This window comes from Diceros bicornis, chromosome X (assembly GCF_020826845.1).
Source record: "Diceros bicornis minor isolate mBicDic1 chromosome X, mDicBic1.mat.cur, whole genome shotgun sequence".
In the NCBI taxonomy this organism is placed as follows: Eukaryota; Metazoa; Chordata; class Mammalia; order Perissodactyla; family Rhinocerotidae; genus Diceros; species Diceros bicornis.
This window is the reverse complement of record NC_080781.1, coordinates 15,215,608-15,235,759: the sequence shown is the minus strand read 5'-3', so window position 1 is coordinate 15,235,759 and position 20,152 is coordinate 15,215,608. Positions and strand designations below refer to the sequence as shown.

Here is a 20,152-nt window from a genome sequence, read left to right as displayed (position 1 = left end):
GATATGACAACTAACTGTGATATGGTATCCTGGATGGGATCTTGGAACAGAAAAAAGACACTGGGTAAAAACTAAGGAAATCTGAATAAACTATGGGCTTTAGTTAATAATAATAAGGTATCAATATTGGTTCATTAATTGTGACAAATGTACCATACCAATGAAAGATGTTAACAATAGGGAAAACTGGGTATGGGGTCTGTGGGAACTCTCTGTACTATCTTCCCAACTTTTATGTAGATCTAAAACTATCCCAAAATAAAAAATTTAAATAAATTTTTTAGAAAAGGAAAAAAAAAAACCCCTCTGCTGACTACCTGTTACCTATAGGATAAATCCAAATCCAATATTACTGACATTGGAAAACCCTTCACAATCTGGCCCATCTACCACTTTAGACTAGTTTTCTGCCACTTTCTACATATTCAATGCTCTACCCTCAATTAACTTTTTACTGTTCTCCAAATGTACCAGATTTCAGCGTATTCGTTGGGTCAATGATTAGGTCTGCCCACAAAGTCCTGTTTAACCCAAATACACATGATGTGTTGGTGGTACTCAATCTAAAAGACATTAGGTATTCCCAGCTTCTTGAAAGAGCAAAGTGAACTGCCTTCTCTGGTACCTTGCCAATCGCCCAGACAACCTCCCATACAATATCTTCTGCCTCTACCGCTATAGGACATTGGTCTTTCAAATAATTCCAGTAAGATCAGGCGAAATATTAACAAAGACAAAAACCAGTTTTGATCTCGATTTTATAGGTTTTGCAGTATAATCTCAATTTTGTAAAAACATACAAACCAAAAAGAGTATTTATGCCCAGGAAAAGAGAAAAAGAACAGGAAGGAAATTCATTAAAATGTAAACTATGTGTATTCCCAAGTGGTGGATTATAGACAATATTTCTCTCTTTTTTGTGCATTCTCATATTTCCTTTTTAAAAATTATGTATATAATGTACATGTATAAATGTGTAAAAATATGTATAAAATGTATATAATTTAAAAAATAGGGGGCCGGCCCCGTGGCTTAGCAGTTAAGTGCACGCGCTCCGCTGCTGGCGGCCTGGGTTCGGATCCCGGGCGCGCACCGACGCACCACTTCTCCGGCCATGCTGAGGCCGCGTCCCACATACAGCAACTAGAAGGATGTGCAGCTATGACCTACAACTATCTACTGGGGCTTTGGAGGGAAAAAATAAATAAATAAAATCTTTAAAAATAAAAAATAAAAATGTATATCAAATATATGTACTTTTTATTTTAAAGCCAAAAACAGAAACAAATGCAGTATAACAGTCACACATGTCAATAAAATAGAACCCTACAGAAGTTCTCCACACACCACCTCCTTGACCATGACCCTCAACCTCCTCCCCAGAGGTAACTCCTAATTCCTGATAATCAAGCCTTGTTTTTCATGTTTCTTTGTTTGTGTTTTGCCCCTAGCTATGCATCCTGCATTTGAATATTGTCTGAGTGGAATCACATCATTTGGGTTCTGTTTCTTTCTCTCTCTCTCTCACTCTTGCTCCCTCTCTTCTTTTGCTTAACATGATGTTTTTGAGATTTCATCCATGTCACAGTGTGTGGCTGTGTATTTTCATTGCTATAGAGTATTCATTCCACTGAACGGATATGCCACAATATATATTTCCAGTTTACTTTAGATGGACTTGGGGTTTTTGTTTTGGGCACAATGACACATCACGTTGCCATGAACATTCTTAAACGTTTACCTTGTTTACAATGTGCATGCACAAGTTTTTCCAGGGTTTATACACAAGATTAGAACTGCTGGGCCATAGGCTGTGTTTATCTTCGACTTTATTAGATAGTGCCAAACTGTTTTCTAAAGCATTTGTACCATTTATACTCCCACCAGTAGTGTATGAGAGTTCCTACACTCCATATTTTTATCAAAACCTGATATTGTCAGTGTTTTTTTTTTAACACCTTTTTATTGATGTATAATAGGCATTCTTTTCAAAGACTGCAAATTAAAATTTTTGCCAATCTGGAGTTTGTAGTGGTGCCCCACCGTGGCTTCAACTTGCATTTCCCTGATTGCTAATGAGGTTAATGACTGCTTAATATATTTATACTTAAAAACAAAAACAGAAAGTGAAATTTAAGTAAATACGCTATTTACAACACTGACAAAAATGCATCGTACTTTTTCTTTTTTCTTGGAAGTGCATAGACCTTAGGACAGTTTAACTCTACTTACCTACCTCCCAATTTATATCCAGGGTGATTATATACACCAGTTTGCCCAGCAAAGTCCTGGTTTACGCTTGTTGTCCTTGTGTAACTATCAATGTCTCACTCTTTCACTCTTGAACTGTCCCACATTGTACATAAAATAATATGGTCATCCTACTCATATGTCATTGTATTATGTATTTTTATTCTCTCTATCTCTGTCTCTCTCTGTGTGTCTCTGTGTCTCTCTCTCTCTTATATGTGTCCTCCCAAAATTCATATGTTGAAGCCCGAACCCCCAATATGATGGTATTAGGAGAAGGGACCTTTGGGAGGTGATTACGTTTAGATGAGGTCATAAGGGTGGAGCCCCTGTGATGCAATTAGTACTTTTATAAGAAGAGGAAGAGGTGCCAGAGCCTCCTCTCTCCACCATGTGAGCACACAGCAAGAAGGCAGTGGCCTGCAAGCCAGGAAGAGGGCCCTCACCAGAGCCTCCTCTCTCCACCATGTGAGCACACAGCAAGAAGGCAGTGGTCTGCAAGCCAGGAAGAGGGCCCTCACCAGAGCTTGACTATGCTGGCACCCTGATCTCAGACTTCCAATCTCCAGAACCGTGAGAAATAAATTTCTGTACTTTAAGCCACTTAGTCTATGGTATTTTATTATGTCAGCCCACGCTGACTAAGACAGATATATATCTCCCTCAAGACATCATTATATTGTTTCATGCAGTCAATATTCATTTAGACTTACCCATCTGTTTACCGTTTCATTAGCCTTCAATCCTTTTTGCATCTCTGGTCTTCCCTCTGGGATCATTTTTCTTCTGTCTAAAGAACTCACTTTAGTATTCACTTCAGTGCAGGTCTTCAAGAAACTCATCCTGTCAGTTTTTGTTTGTCTTCAATCTTGGAGAATATTTTCAGTGGGTATGGAATTTCAGGTTGGCAGTTATTTTATTTCAGCACATTGAAATTTGCCCACAGGCCGTAGTTTGCCAACCCTTCTTCTATCCAATAAGTCTTTTTTTTTTTTTTTGGTGAGGAAGAGCGGCCCTGAGCTCACATCTGTTGCCAATCTTCCTCTTTTTGCTTGAGGAAGATTGTCCTTGAGCTAACAATTGTGCCAGTCCTCCTCTATTTTGTGTGTGGGATGCCACCACAACACAGCTTTATGAGCAGCGTGTAGGTCTGCAACCAGGATCCAAACCCGTGAACCCCAGGCCGCTGAAGCAGGCTGCCAAAGTGGAGCATGTGAACTTAACCACTATGACCCTGGGCCGGCCCCCAAATGATATTTTTTTTAAAACTTTTTAAAAATTGAGATATAACATATGTACAGTAAAGTGCACAAATCTTAAGTGCGCAGCTTGATTAATTTCTGCCTATGTCTAAGCCCATCTTACCCCAACCCAGATCAATATACAGGATGTTCCCGACACCTCAGAAGTCCCTCTCATGTCCCGAGTCAGTAGTCCATCCCCCAAGGGTGACTACTATTCGGACTGCTGGAACTGTAGATTAGTGTTGCTTAAAAAAAGAAAAAGAGGGGCCGGCCCGGTGGCGCAAGCGGTTAAGTGCGCGCGCTCCGCTGCGGCGGCCCGGGGTTCGCTGGTTCGGATCCCGGGCGCGCACCGATGCACTGCTTGGCAAGCCATGCTGTGGCGGCGTCCCATATAAAGTAGAGGAAGATGGGCACAGATGTTAGCCCAGGGCCGTCTTCCTCAGCAAAAAAAAGAGGAGGATTGGCGGATGTTAGCACAGGGCTGATATCCTCACAAAAAAAAAAAAAAAGAAAAAAAAAAAACCCCAGATATCTCTGATAATCTCCTAGTTACCTAAATATAGTGAAGTTTCCTCTGGCATTGATTGGTGGCCAACGCCTCCTACTTGCAATTCCAAGCTTATCCTGTCTCTTGTCTAGCTTCCCTTTTTCCCATCCTCTAAGTTTAGATGAATACCAATGTCCTAGTTATTAATTTATCGATTCTGGGAAACTACGTTGTAATACCGGAGCGGGTCTCTGCACACCACGTTTTCTCCTTTGGCAGCTGGCTCGATGTTAGGCTCTGCCGATAGGGGGTGCTGGAGGACTTTTCTGCTTCCTGTTTGCTTGTTTGTTTCTGCTTCCCATTGCTGCGATGGATGGCTTGATCGGCTTGGTGTGCAACTGGCTCCCGTGGCGTTCTCCGGGCGGTGGGCTGCTCTTCCAGCTCCTCAGAGCCACCTTGGGCGCATGACGTGTTCTTGCAGCAGTCGCCCCATCTCCTTAGAGGTCTGAATCTCAGCTCGGCGGGGGCGGGGGCGGGGGACCTCCTCGAACTTTCTAAGTTCCTTCTTCGTTCACTTTTACCTCAGCCCTGGAAGTGGCAGCCTCTTTCCGCAGTAGTTATTTCTGTTAGACGTTTGAGTTCGCTACATTTCAGTAGTTAACCACCCGTTGCCTAGTTAACAATTCTTTATATTCAACGTTACCTGTTCAGATCACTGGTGTGGTTCCTGTTTCCTGACTGGACCTTGATTCTGATTTTGATCCTCCCCGCTCTGTCTCTCTATCCCTCCCTTATAAATCTCTCCCAAATCCATGACTTTCAAATTTATATCTCCAGCTGTAACTTTCTCTAAGATTCCAGTTTAGCATGATCAGTTGTAAGCTTGCTCTGATTTTCTTCCACCACTTCCTTCTCCTGCTGTGATATTGTGATTTATAATAAATATATATTTGGTCTTCTACCATTCCTGGCACAGAGCTCCTAAAACCCTTGGAATTTCCTGGATAAGAGCCATGAAAGTGCCTTTTGTTATGTTAATGAAGTGACTTTTGGAAAGCCCTTAGGTAACAAGAATGGGGCTGGTTGCCAGGGGAACCAATCAGGAGATTAGAGGATTGGAACTTTCAGTCCCTGGAGGCCTGCCCCCATTCCTTACCTTGAGGGAGAAGAGAGAGGCTGGAGGTTGAATCAATCACCAATGGCCAATGATTTAATCAACCATGACTATGTAATGAAACCTCTATAAAAACCCCCAAAGGATGGGATTTGGAGAGCTTTCGGTTTGGGGAACGTCTGGAGGTGCTGGCAGAGTGGCCCCTTGGAGAGAGCATGGAAGGTCCGGGCCCTTTCCCCACACCTCGCCGTGTGCATCTCTTCCGTTTGGCTGTTCCTGAGTTATATTCTTCTATAATAAACCGGCATTCTATTAAGTAAAATGTTTCTCTGCGTTCTGTGAGCCGCTATAGCAAATTAATTAAACCCGAGGAGGCGGTCGTGGGAACCTCTGATTTATAGCCAGTTGGTCAGGTCAGAGGTAGAGGTAACAACCTGGACTTGCAGTTGGCATCCTGAGTTGGAGGGGGTCACTGGAACCTCCAATTTGTAGCCATTTGGTCAGAAGCACAGATGATAATCTGGACTTGAGACTGGCATCTGAAGTGCGGTGGGGACAGTCTTATGAACCCTTAACCTGTGGAATCAATGCTATCTCCGGGTAGGTAGTGTCAGAATTGGGTTAATTGTAGGCCACTCAGCTGGTGTCAGAGCATTGTTTACTGGTGTGCGAGGAACCTCTCCACACATGTTGAAATTGGTGACTAGAACCCCAATTACTTGTGTTTTTCACTTCTGTCAAATACACAGTCCCATCCTCCTCCTTTGCAAGTCACAGACCTGAGTCATCTTTGAATACTGAAGCCACAGAAGAGCGAAGTATCAGTTATGGCATCCTATCTTTTAATTCTATCTTATCTACAACAATCTTGTAATTGGCCCTCCCTTTCCCTTCCCACCGTGACTGCCTTAAGTCGGGTACTCATTACAGGTCTCCAGTATATAGACTCTACATATGCTCCAGATACACTACTTTATACCTGGGGAAGTGCAGCTCTAATCATATCATTCTCCTCAAAAACCTAGGTGGCTCCCCATGTTCTAGTAAATAACATCCAGACTGCTTTGCCTGACCTTCAAGGCCCTCCACGAAATGGAATCAGCCAGCTTTTACCAAATCACTCCATTCTATGCTCTTTGCTCCAGCCAAATTGAGTGACTTGCTGTTTCCAATGCATCTCTCAAATTTCTTTACCTTTGTGCTTTTGCCTGAGAAAGCCCTTTGGAGCTTCCCCATGAAGTCTTCCCGAATGCATCCTTTTGTCTAGAAAGAAATCCCTCTGTGCCTCTACTTAACTCTCTAAACAGTTGACCTACACCTGTTCCAGCATCTTTTCTGTCATATCTCAGTATCCGGTGGGGGCAGGTCAATTATACCTGGACCTGGCCCCTCCCTAGTTGTGGGACAACAGCTTAGGGGAGCTGGAAAGACAGTGAGAGTGGACATATCAAGGGGCTTGAGGTCTAAGAGCAAATTACCATTGATTCACAGACAGAAGCAGAGGATAAGGGACCCAGGATGAAGTAGCCGGCATCCTCAGTAAATCATAGTAATCCCAGGAAGGTGAGGTTTGAAAGTGCAGATTATTTGGCATCAGGGAACGTCATCCAGAGGAATGAACAAGGCACCATCTAGTAGCTACAATTCGGTGACAGTTCCCCACTTCGTGCAAGGACCTCAGGCCAAAGAAAAGATATACTGTGCAAGTTACTAGAACCGAAAACGAGGAGCAGAGGCCAAGGTAGAATCCAATGATAAGATCTCGAGCCCCTAGTAGGGGACTGAGATGTTAAGCAAGTTTCCAGAACAGGAACTCAGGTGCAGTGATGAAGTCAGAATCTTGGATATAAGAATTAAGGCCCCACAGCCCGGTGGCGTAGCGATTAAGTGCATGCGCTTGGCCGCTGGCGGCCTGGGTTCAGACCCCGGGCGCACACTGATGCACCGTTTGTCAGGCCATGCTGTGGCGGTGTCCCATATAAAAAGTGAAGGAAGATGGGCACAGATGTTAGCCCAGGGCCAATCTTGCTCAGCAAAAAGAGGAGGATTGGCATGGATGTTAGCTCAGGGCTGATCTTCCTCACAAAAACAAAAACAAACAAACAAGAAAATTAAGGCCCCCATGTCAGAACCAAATGATGAGGAAGGGCAGCTGGGTGCTTATGTCCAGACTTCCAGGGGCTGGAGTCTGTTAAATTCATCCTGGGACCTGGATCAGTATTGATTTTACAGGTGTAGGCAAGACCTGACACATTCCTTTCTCCCTTACAATTATTTGTGCTGTATATATATGTTACCTCCTCCACTGGTGTGCGTGTTCCTGAGGCCAGAGCTTTCTCTTGTTCACCTTATTATATCTCCCATTGTACCTAATTCAGTGCATTGCACATAGTGAAAGTGGCTGGTAAATATTTGTTGAGTGAGGAAAGGAATAGGCCTGGATCTCTGGAGGGAAGAAATAGGGAAGGGAGTGTGGTTGTTGGGGATGAAGAAGCAGTTGTGCATTCAAAAAGCATAGTTCTGGCCCCAAAGACCTGCACAGGCAATGAGATGAGATGCGAAGTTAGGACCAGGGAGGCGTGAGAGAGATGCCAGGCTAGAGCAGGGTGAGCTGGGTTTAGGGGATGAAAACCCAACTCTGGCAAAGTTGGGAGAGAAGGGGAGTTGTGGGGGGTGCCCTGGGTAGCTACTTGTATGAAGGAGATTATATATGTAGAGATTTTATATATATAGAGAGAGAGAGAGAGAGAAGTCAGAGAGTAGCTGAAAGTGGAAACTTACTAAGTACATAAATTAGGAGATAATTATATGCACAACACAGTGGTTATTTACCTCATGGAAAGATTTGCTATAGGGTTGCTATTAAAAACAAAAATAACAACAAAAGACAAGGTCTAGTGAGACATTTGACATTTGATTAAATTCCACTGGCAAAAAAATTTTATGTATGGTTTTTCAGAAATACATCCACAAGTTCAAGTGAGTATATGCTTTCTTATTTTTCCATTTTCTTTAATTATGAAATCTTTGATGTATAACATGTTTTTAATGGGCTTTAGGTGCATAGATTTGGATTAATTATAATCCTTGGTTCAGGACTACTCTCATCATTGGTCCATTTATGACCCTTTCTAACTACTATGTCTGTCTGTCTATCTGTCTATCTATCTGTCTATCTATCTGTCTATTCCTCCATCTATCTAATTAAATTTAGAAATAAATAAGCTCCAGTGAACCTACCACCTAACGTGAAAGCTAGGACTCCTACAACAACATACAGCCAGGTATGTGGTCTTCAGCCGTTTCATCCCTGCTTCTCCTGAGCTGAGAGAACCTCTGAATCCTGTTAGTCATTCTCTTACTTCCCTTGATCTCATCTGTATTTAGACCTAAAAGTCCTTTTTTTTTTAACAATTTTTTTGTGTGTGTGTGAGGAAGATCAGCCCTGAGCTAACATCCACGCCAATCCTGCTGTTTTTTTTGCTGAGGAAGACCGGCCGTGAGCTAACATCTATTGCCAATCCTCCTCCTTTTTTTTTTCCCCTTTTTCTCCCCAAAGCCCCAGTAGATAGTTGTATGTCATAGTTGCACATCCTGCTAGTTGCTGTATGTGGGACGCGGCCTCAGCATGGCCTGACAAGCGGTGCATCGGTGCACACCCGGGATCCGAACCCGGGCTGCCAGTAGCAGAGCACCCACACTTAACTGCTAAGCCACAGGGCCGGCCCCTAAAAGTCCATCTTTAATTTTAGTTGTTTTTAATTTTTTAAAATGGTGTCAAGTTGTATGGAATATTTGCGGACTTACTCTTTTCACTGAATATTATACTGCTGAGATTTGTCCTTGTTGGTATGTGTTGCTGTAGTTTATTCATTTTTGACTGGGTATAATATTCTATTGTATGAATATACTACAGTTGATCAATCCACTCTTTCGTTGTTGGGTATTTGGGTTATTTTCAGGTTTTTGCTATTGTGAACAATGCTACTATGACCATATATGTACATGTCTCCTAGGATACATGTGTAAGAGTTTCTCTGTGATATGTTGATCATAGAGCATGTGAATGTTCAACTTCATGATATCAGGTCAAACTACTTTCTAAAATGATTATATCAATATACACTCCTAACAGCAGTATATAAAAGATTCCCTTGATCTGTATCCTTTTCAGGAGTTGGTATTGTCAGACTCTTAAATTTTTGCCAACGAATAGGTGTAAAATGTTTTGCATGTGATCCTGGTCTTGATTTGAATTTCCCTGATCATTAATGGTGTTTAACATCTTTTCACATGTTCATTGGTTATATGTGTTTTCTCGTCTGTTCATGCCTGTCTTAGTCCATTCAGGCAGCTATAACAGAATATCATAGACTGGGTGGCTTATAAACAATAGAAATTTATTTCTCATGTTTCTAGAGGCTGGGAAGTCCAAGATCAGGGTGTTGGCAGATTTGGTGTCTGGTGAGAGCCTGCGTCCTGTTTCATACATAACCATCTTCTCTTTGTGTCCTCACGTGGTGGAAAGGGAGCTCTCTGGGGTCTCTTTTATAAGGGCACTAATCTGTGGCCGGCCCCCTGGCTTAGCGGTTAAGTGTGTGTGCTCCGCTACTGGCGGCCTGGGTTCGGATCCCGGGCACGCACCAACGCACCGCTTGTCCGGCCATGCTGAGGCAGCGTCCCACATACAACAACTAGCAGGATGTGCAACTATGATATACAACTATCTACTGGGGCTTTGGGGAGGAAAGAAAAAAAAGGAGGAGGATCGGCAATAGATGTTAGCTCACAGCCGGTCTTCTTAAGCAAAAAGAGGAGGATTAGCATGGATGTTAGCTCAGGGCTGATCTTCCTCACACACACACACACACACACAAAAACATTAATATAAGGGCACTAATCTCATTCACAAGGGCTCCACCCTCATGACCTGATCCTCATGACCTGAGCCTCCCAAAGCCTCCACCTCTAATACCATCACATTGGGGGTTAGGATTTCAACATATGAATTTTGGGGGATCGCACATTCAGTTCATAACAATGCTTTTTGCCCATTTTTCCATTTGGTTACTCGTGTTTTCCTTATTTCTTTGTAGGAGTTTTTTATCTATTCTAGTTATATGGATTGCAAATATCTTCTCCCAGTTTGTAATTTGGGAGGAGAGCTGTATCTGGGATTGCTGGTCTATTCTAGTACCATGTAATTGTCCTAATTACTATAGCTTCATAATTAGTCCTGAGATCTGGGAGACCAAATCTTTTCTACTTCAGAAGTATTCTGGCTATTTTTGGTCATTTCCCTTTAAAGCTATAAGGCTGTTGTTCTCATCTGGGAGCAATTTTATCACCCCCTCCTCCTGGGACATTGGCAATGTCTATAGTCATTTTTGATTGTCACAACTTGGTGGGTGGCGGGGAGGGATAGGTTTCCACTGGCATGTAGTAGGTAAAGGCCAGGGATGATGCAAGACCTCCTAAAATGTGCACAGGAAAACTCCTCCAGGACAAAAAATTGTTTGTGGGGCTGGCCCCGTGGCGTAGTGGTTAAGTTCTGTGTGCTCTGCTTTGGCGACCCAGGTTCGTGGGTTCCAATCCCGGGTGCGGACCTACACCACTCGTCAGCCATGCTGTGGCGGCAACCCACATACAAAATAGAGGAAGATTGGCACAGAGGTTAGCTCAGGGTGAATCTTCCTCAGCAAAAAAAAAAAAAAAAAAAAATAAGTGAAAAATAATCAAGGTGTGATCAATATATCAAGGGTGAGAAACCCTGACATAAAGTTTAGAATCAGCTTATCAGAGTTCTTGAAAAAAACCCATTGGAGTTTTGATTGGAATTGCACTGAATCTACAGATTAATCTGGAGAAAATTGATTGAATATATGAATCATTTCTAGGTGTTGTTTTTTTCAAGAACCAACTTTCAGGTTTGCTAGTCTTTATTCTATCTTTGTCTTTCATTTCTTTGATATTCTCACTTGTTGTTTTTCTTTTTTTTTTTTTGGTGGGGAAGATTAGCCCTGAGCTAACATCTGTGCCATTCTTCCTCTATTTCATATGGGGGACGCCGCCACAGCATGGCTTGAGGAGTGGTGTGTAGGTCCATGCCCGGGATCTGAACTTGCAAACCCTGGGCTGCCAAAGCGGAACGTGCAAACTTAACCACTATACCACTACTAATTCTCACTTGTTTTTATTTTTTCTTCTACTTTCCTAAGGTTTATTCTTTTTTTTTTAACTTCTTAAGTTGGACAATTAACTAATTAATTTTAAGCTTTTCCTATTTTTTACTCTAGGCATCTAGGGTTATAAAAATTAAGTTATAAAGCATAATAATAAAAATTAATATCTGGGAACCAACCACCTATCTTTTGTTTTCTGATTCTGAACCCTTCCCTTTTATCTTTTCCTTATTAATAGCATATTTTGCCAGTTCTTTTTTTGTTATCCATTCCTTATCTCTATAGGACTGTTATTTCTTCATAGGTGGGTGGTCTTTTGTCTGGGGGCTTTTTATTCTGCTGCTGTTGCTGTTAAAGTACTGTGACTTTGTTTTATCTGGGTCTCATTATGGGTTAGTTTGAGTCAACAAGTATATATTTTATGGTAGGAGTTATAGGGTCCCAAAAATTAGAAAACCTCATTTTCATCCTGAAGGAGCTAATCATTTTATTCAGAAAGCCAACATATAAAAAAATAGATAGAAGGGGCTGGCCCGGTGGCATAGTGGTTAGATTCTCACACGCTACTTTGGCGGCCCGGGGTTCAAAGGTTCGGATCCTGGGTGCGGACCTACACACCGCTCATCAAGCCATGCTGTGGCAGCGTCCCATATACAGAACAGAGGAGGATTGGCATGGATGTTAGCTCAGGGACAATCTTCCTCAAGCAAAAAGAGGAAGATTGGCAACAGATATTAGCTCAGAGCCAATCTTCCTCACCAGAAAAAAAAAAAAAAGAAAAACATAACAAAGCCAAAAAAATACCATATAGAATTCTGTCTGATTATGTAATGTTGAAATTGGCAAAATACTCACCCAAAACCTTGTGTGGATACTTTTTGTTTTAGTCCATGGAATACAGAATAAGGAGATCTTTAGCTGTGTATCTAAGCTGCGTAGACTGTTAGATTTACTTTTTTGCCATTTAATTTTACCTCTTTAAGAATCTAATACTCAATTTTAAGACCAGAAGCTGTTTTGAGATCAAATCATTTATAGCAGTAGTTCTTAACCTTCGCTGCCCATCAGAATCCTGGGGATTTTTTTTTTATTTTTTAGGAATATCAGCCCTGAGCTAACATCCGATGCCAATCCTCCTCTTTTTGCTGAGGAAGATTGGCCCTGGGCTAACATCTGTGCCCATCTTCCTCTACTTTATATGGGATACCACGACAGCATGGCCTGACAAGCGGTGCGTCAGTGGGCGCCCGAGATCCAAACCTGTGAACCCTGGGCCGCCACAGCGGAGCGCTCGGACTTAACTGATCCGCCACCCGGCCTGCCCTGAAATCCTGGGGAGTTTTAAAAAAATATCTATGCTAGGGCCGGCCCTGTGGCTTAGCGGTTAAGTGCGCGCGCTCCGCTGTTGGCGGCCCTGGTTCGGATCCCGGGCGCGCACCGACGTACCGCTTCTCCGGCCACGCTGAGGCCGAGTCCCACATACAGCAACTAAAAGGATGTGCAGTTATGACATACAACTATCTACTGGGGCTTTGGGGGGAAAAAAATAAAAAAAAAAACCAAAAAAACCCAAAAAATATCTATGCCCAATTCCAGAGTAATGAGAATCACCTGGAGTGCTTGTGAAACATACAGATTCCCAAGCACCTGCTCTGAAGAGTCAAAATGAGTAGGTCTAGAGCAAGGTCCTGGGCTCTGAATGATTAATGAGCGCTCTAGGTGATTCTCAAGATCAAGCCAGTCTGGGAAACACTGATTTAGACCAGTGCTTCTCAAACTTTAATATGCACACAAATTGCCTGAGTGTCTTGTTAAAATGAAGATTCTGATTCAGTGGGTTTGGTGTGGGGCGTGAGATTCTGTCTTTTTAACAAACTCTCAGATGCTGCTGAAGCTGCTGGTCCATCCTTTGAGTAGATTTAGAACAATTCTGTGTAATAGAACTTTCTTTGAGATGGAAATGTTCTGCACTGTCCAATATGATAGCCACTAGCCACATGTAGTTATACAGCACTTGAAATGAGGCTAGTATGACTGAGGGACTAAATTTTTAATTTTATTTCATTTTAATTACTTTAAAGTTAAATTCAAATAGCTACATGTGGCTAGTGGCTACCATATTAGAAGCCAGATTTAGAACAAACATCCTTCAGGATATCTTGCTGAAAGAACTCTAGAATCATTTCAGGTTGGTAAGTTATGCTGATTTCTCAGAGCTTTGATTTAGAAATCAGCATTCTCATAGAGTAAAAGCTGTGGGTGAATATTATTCCTGGAAGCCTCAATAGTCGTGCTGTCTTTATAGTATGCTTTCTAGGAAATTTTTATTTATCTCAACCTGTGCAATTTGGCTACTAAAGTTTGTTTCTCATTTACAAAGTTTTCCAAAGTCATCAACACTTAAGAAAGGGAGTTAGGATAACTCATTTATTGAGATATTTGTTGTTGAAAAAACTCCCTCTAAAATAATCCTGAATGTCCGATTCAGAAATAGTAAAACATACTTGGGACTGTTCGCAACTCTATTTACTAAGGATTTAAAATACTTAAGGCTGTTCACACCAAAAATATTTGCAGTCATTTCCTTAGAGAGACCGCCAGAAAGCTAGCCCATCCTGTGCTGCCAAAACGTTTTATGAAAATTTAGAGCTTGCCTGTTATTTGTGGAAACCGTGCTAGCAAATGGGTAGACGACAAGGACTTGATTGTTCATGACACTAAACCTTTAACGTGTTGTGTCGTGCTTTGGAAGTTCGCAAACTTAGGCTTGGTATATTTTCTTTCCCCTTTCCTAGTCGATGCTATATAATAAAAAAGGTTTGCACACTGTGGGTTTACACAAAGCATCCCACAAAACCACAACTTTCCATCTTCTTTTCTCAGTCACCTGGGTTGAGGTCCTCGGCGCTAGAGGGGAGAAGAGAGGCCATTGAGAGCATTGTGCTATTCAAGGCCTGTTGGACCCTGGGCTTTAGACCATGTGGTTGCCTGACTCCCTCCCTCTAGATGCCTAGAGGCGACGTTTGGAAAGACAACTTGCTGGGAATATGAAGGAGAGTTTGGTGGAAATTTCCAAAAGCCAGGAGCTAAAGAATTACTTTAAGAAAAGGAGGAAAGTAAGTGTTCTCCGAGTGAATTTCATGTTAGCTTGTCTAATTTCACTGTGCCCTATATTCCAAGTTTACGGTATTTTGCATAAGGGATTATTTTTATTCATTTATGTAAACATGTAAGAGTCCATTTGCTCAACAAGTGAATACCTATCGGTGCCTATAATCAATGTGTTAACTTCATCGATAGCTCTAACCGTTAAGATGGCTTGTTTATTTGTCTGCAGACTGTATGCAGGTAAGCACAGGACCTGGCATGTAGTAGGCTCAGTAAATACTTCCTGCCTGAATGAGGAATGAATGTGCACAGGGTGTCCTGCACATGCATTACAATGCCAGACGCTGGCTTCAGACAGGTTGTGTGGACAGCCCGAGAGGGGCTTATGCCTGGCTGGTGGGGTTGTTTTCCACTCACTTTGGAATCCAGTGCACTTTAATTTTTTTTTTTTTTTTTTGCTGAGGAAGATTTGCCCTGAGCTAACATCTGTTACCAATCTCCCTCTTTTTTTTTTGCTTGAGGAAGATTCGCCCTGAGCTAACATCTGTGCCAGTCTTCCTCTACTTTGTATGTGGGTTGCTGCCTCAGCATGGCTGACAAGTGGTGTAGGTCTGCACCCGGGATCCAAACCTGTGAACCTGAGCCGCGAAAGTGGAGTGTGCTGAACTTAATCACTACGCCATTGGGCCGGCCCCCCAGTGCACTTTAAATCAGTCACAGATCCAGGAAGGAGCAGAGCCAGATTTAACCCAGGTCCCTCGACTCCCCATGCTTTCCATATTACTCTCGTGACAGACTCTATTCAGAAATCTTGTCCTTTGGAAATAGAGGTACTGCTGTAAAACCTGTACAGTGTTTGAATTGTGGTTCTATCTTTCTGAATTCAAGCCTTTGAATGCCGAAGTGCCCAAAGCATTGTCTTTTTTCCTTTGCATCCACTTGCTCATTAACTCCACATTGCTGTTGTTATTGTTCTTCATTTTTTTTTTCCAATTCTTTTCTTTTCTTTTTTTTTTAATTTTTTGTTTATTGCAGTAACATTGGTTTATAACATTGTAAAAATTTCAGGTGTACATCATTGTACTTCTATTTCTGCATAGATTACATCATGTTCACCACCAAAATACTAATTACAACCCATCACCACACACATGTACCGAATTATCCCTTTCACCCTCCTCCCTCCCCCCTTCCCCTCTGGTAACCACCAATCCAATCTCTGTCCCTATGTGTTTGTTTATTGTTGTTATTATCTACTACTTAATGAAGGAAATCATGCGGTATTTGCCATAAGAAATGATGAAATCCAGCCATTTGTGACAACATGGATGGACATTGAGGGTATAATGCAAAGTGAAATAAGTCAGAGGGAGAAGTTCTTCATTTTTTTAATCCTTCCTAAATCTCCATGAGACATTATGTGGATTCTAAAGCATTCTTAACTTACCCTGTTATTTCAAGGAAGTAATTTAAAATATTTTAAAAGGGTAAGCCTTTGTTTTTGAGTTTCTCTAATGTGTGTTTTGTTTTGTTTTTTAGTGGGTTTAGACCAGTATTTCTCAATCTTTTTTTTCCTTTTTCTAAATTGAAGTATAATTGACATATAACATTTTATTAGTTTCAGGTGTACAACATAATGATTCAATATTTGTATATATTATGAAATGATCAGCACAATAAGTCCAGTTAACATCCATCACCACATAGCTACAAATTTTTTTTCTTGTGATGAGAATGTTTAAGATCTACTCTCTTAGCAACTTTCAAATATACAATACAGTATTATTAAGTATAGTCCCCATGCTGTACATTACATTCCCAGGACTTAGTTTTTTTTATAACTAGAAGTTCGTACTTTTTGACCACCTTCACCCGTTCTTTCCCCCTAACCCCGTGCCTCTGGCAATCACCAAACCGTTCTCTGTATCTGTGAGCTTGGTTTTTCTAATGTGTGCTTTTCAATGAAGCAGTGTCGATTCCATATTTACACCTTTTCAATTCCCCACTTAAAAATATGTTTGTTCCTCTAGTTGCCTCTTGAGCATGGTCTTACTTTATTTTGGATGCTTTTCTGATTTTATTTTGCCTAAATTCTTTGAAGTTAATGTCAGTCTTAAATATCAGCATCGAGCAACCCTTGATAAACTAACATTGGGGCTTCTCAAACTTTAACCTCCATCAGAATCCCCTAGAGGACTTGTTAAAACTCACATTGCTGGGCCTCACCTCAGTGTTTCTGGTTCAATGGGTCTGGGGTGGGCCTGAGACTTTGCATTTTTGACAAGTTCCCAGATGAGGCAGATAACTGCTGGTCTGGGGACCACGCTTTGAGAACTGCTGACCTAACAGATCTAGGCATTGTATTTCGACATTGTACAGCTGCTGACATCATAAAATGAGAGACAAGTAGGCATTATGTGCCTCCTGATGGAAGAACACACTATCTACTACCCAGGAAGTGGTTTTGCAGGAAAAGAAAATAGAACTTGAATCTTACCAAGCTGTAAATTACCAATTTATAGGAAATATAGGGGACAGAGTAATGTATTAAAGCATGGGGATGCAATTAGCAAAATCCAGACCATGGGAAACCCAGATTCTTCAACTAACAAATTGCAAGGGGGAAAAAAAAGAGAGGTGGAGGAGGAACCTATAGATTAAAAGGGACTTCAAAGGATATCATCCAATTGCAATGTGTGGACCTTATTTGCATCCTTGTTTTTCTAAAGCTGTAAAAAAAGTATGATATTTTATGAGACGATTGGAGATTTGAACAGTGAATGGATATTTGATGATATTAAGAAATTATTTCTAATTATTTAGGTGGTATTATGGTTATGTGATTGTGGTAGACAGGATAATGCCTTTCCCCAAAGACGTCCACATCCTAATCTCTGCAACCTGAGAATATGTGGCAAAAGGGACTTTGCAGATGTGATTAAGTTAAAGATCTTGTATGAGGAAATTATTTTGGAGTATGTGAGTGCCCAATGTAATCATAGGGTCCTTATGAAAGAAAGAGCGGGGCAGGAGAGTCAGAGTCAGAGGAGATGTGATGATGGATGTAAAGGTCAGAGTGAGAGAAAGAAAGAGCGAGATTTGAAGATACTGTACTGCTGGCTTTGTAGATGGAGGAAGTGGCCACAAGCCAAAGAATGCAGGTGGTGTCTGGAAGCTGGAAAGGCAAGGAAACTGATTCTCCTCTAGAGCCTTCAAAAGGAACACAGCCCTGCCTACCCATTTTGGACTTCTGACCTCCGGAACTGTAAGATAATAAACTTCTGTTGTTTTAAGCCGCTAAGTTTGTGGTAATTTGTTATAGCAGTGATAGAACACTAATATGGTTATGTTACGTTATAAAAAGAGTCCTCTTTTAGAGATACATAATGAAATATTTACAAAATAAATGATATGATGTCTAGAATTGGTTTCAAAATAATAGGGGACGGGGAGATTGGAGAGGGGTGTGGATGAGGCAAGATTGGCTATTATCGTTGGGACTGAGTGATGGGTGCATAGGGTACATTATACCGTTGAACTTTTGTGTGTTTTAAAAATTAAACACATACACACACACAAGAAAAAAATATTTAAGTCTAAGTGTTATGACCTAAAAGACTTCTGAAGACCTAGGTTGGTGAAATCCTATCTGGACTTACTCAGGGGTGGTAACACAGCCAGAGCGAAAGTATTATCAGGACCGAAGTGAGAGGGGCTATTGGTCAAGCTGATGCTGGGACTCAAGAAGACCTAAGGAAGGCGGCCTAGGAAAGACAGGGGCTGGAAGGGAAGTGAATGGTGTGAGACCCCAGGGAAGTGGAAGAGGTGAACCAGCAAAGACATTGATATGCACAAAGGAACAGAAAGACAGTGAATTGAACCAGTCAAGAAGCGAAGAACATTTCATGCTCAACAGGGCAAAAAATGCTATGTGCTATCTCTTAGGCTCCCAGTTGCCTTGGCCTTCCAGGGTAGGCAGGTGACCACTTCTGTCCACCACTTTCCCAGTTTTCTTGAACCCACAGTCCCCTAATTATATTCTTCGTTTTGTCAGATACCATTGCCTGCTATTTCCAACATTGGCTATGTTAGTTTGCCTTTCTCCCTTTCCAGTCAATTTCTCTTGGTGGTTTGCTTTATTTTGTGTTTGTTTTTGGCACGGTAGAGGCAAACAACAAACAAAACCTAATTTCCCAAATCTATGGAATACATGGAATGCAAAGGGTCTCTAAATGTTTGTCTTTCCAACTACCATGTTGGTTTAGAAATCTGTATTCAGACAGAGGACCCCAAAGGGAAGAAGAGTCAATAGTTTACCTACACAGTACCCCGCACAGGTATGAAGTGAAAGGAGAAGGAGAAAATAATTGGAAGACAAATTACAATAGCTCTTAATCAAAAAGACCAGCTTGTGGGCAAGAGGGGGACAGCGAAGTTGTCTGCAACACTTGCTAAGAGTGAGGTGATGCTTCAACAATAGGGATATAATGTTAAATGAAAGAAGCCAGACACAAAAGCGGACATACTGTAGAAGTCCATTGGTAAGATATCCAAGAACAGGCAAAGTTAATCTATAGTGATAGAAGTCAGAATAATGGTTACTTGCGGGGGGCGATGTTCTTAACTGGGAGGAGTTATAAGATTTTCTGGAGTGCTGGAAATGTCTGTCCCTTGATGTCAGTGTGAATATATAGGTGGATTTGTTGTTAGTGCCGTTGCGTCGATTCTGACTCCTAGCGCCCCTGTGGACAGCAGAGGGAACACTGCCCGGTCTTTCTGCACCATCCTCTCACCTTGCAGCACTATATCACACAATGCTCTGCTGCATTCATAGGGTCGTCATGGCCAGTTTTTTTTGGAAGTGGGTGGCCAGGTCCTTCTTCCTAGTCTGTGTTAGTCTGGAAGCTCCACTGAAACCTGTCCACCATGGGTGACCCTGCTGATATTTGAAATATCGGTGGCACAGCTTTCAGCATCACAGCAACATGCAGCCGCCACAGTATGACAACACACAGACGGGCGGTGTGGTTCTCTGACCGCGAAATGAACCTGGTTCCTGGTGGTGAGAGCACTGAATCTTAACCACTAGACCACCAGGGCTGGCTACATAGGTGCGTACATATGTAAAGATTAATTGAGCTGTACATTTATGATTTGTGTGCTTTATTGCATGTAAGTTAAAGCTCAATTCAGGAACATTTGTTGAAGTGGCCTTGTGAGGTTGTCAATCCAGCCGGCCCGCTGCCCACTCTGGTCCTCATCTCCCTCCCTGTGACCATCAAACCCTAACTTTTGTGACTGTTCCCAGCCTCTGCCCACTCCAGCCCACGCTTTCCAGGGCTGCTGCTGGACCAGCAGTGGCCTCCTGCAGGTGCCCACCTCGTCGCAGGCTGCTGTTGCAGAGGTCAGGCTTCCATTAGCAGAGGTGAGCAGAGCCCTCGGACTGTAGCACCAGCTAGAGGGGGTGCGGGGATCTGCAACTCTAAGGTGTAGTTGCTTACTAACCGGCAATTGGCTTCCCGTCATCCAGTGAATAAGGTTCAAACACCTTAGCACGGCACTCAAAATCCTCTCTAAATTGACCCCTTCTTATTTTGTTTGGCACAATGAACCTTTCACTGTTCAAAGACCGTGCAGTGACTTTTCATTACTTTGTGCACACGCTGTTCCCTATGAGCTTCCATGTCATTTGGCAAACTGCATTCTTCCCCTCTCAGTTCAAATGTCACCTCTTTTACCCTCTTAAGAAATAGGCACATGAGGAACT

The 20,152-nt window shown here is 42.1% G+C and overlaps 1 protein-coding gene across 5 annotated transcripts in view; it reads left to right on the top strand.

The window, feature by feature from the left end:
• Positions 1-4,366: 4,366 nt before the first annotated feature.
• SCML2 (Scm polycomb group protein like 2) overlaps positions 4,367-20,152 on the top strand; it is a 110,241-nt gene continuing 94,455 nt past the window's right edge. For 2 of the 5 annotated variants that reach the window (XM_058535519.1, XM_058535515.1), the window contains exons 1-3: positions 4,373-4,484; positions 14,161-14,393; positions 17,514-17,650. Coding sequence is in view for 2 of the 5 variants with exons in the window: in XM_058535520.1 (XP_058391503.1) it covers positions 4,446-4,484 (39 nt within the window). In the remaining 3 variants the exon portion in view is untranslated. Of the gene's footprint in view, positions 4,485-14,160; positions 14,394-17,513; positions 17,651-20,152 lie in introns of all 5 variants that reach the window. The other 3 variants (XM_058535520.1, XM_058535513.1, XM_058535516.1) reach the window with 2 other exon arrangements.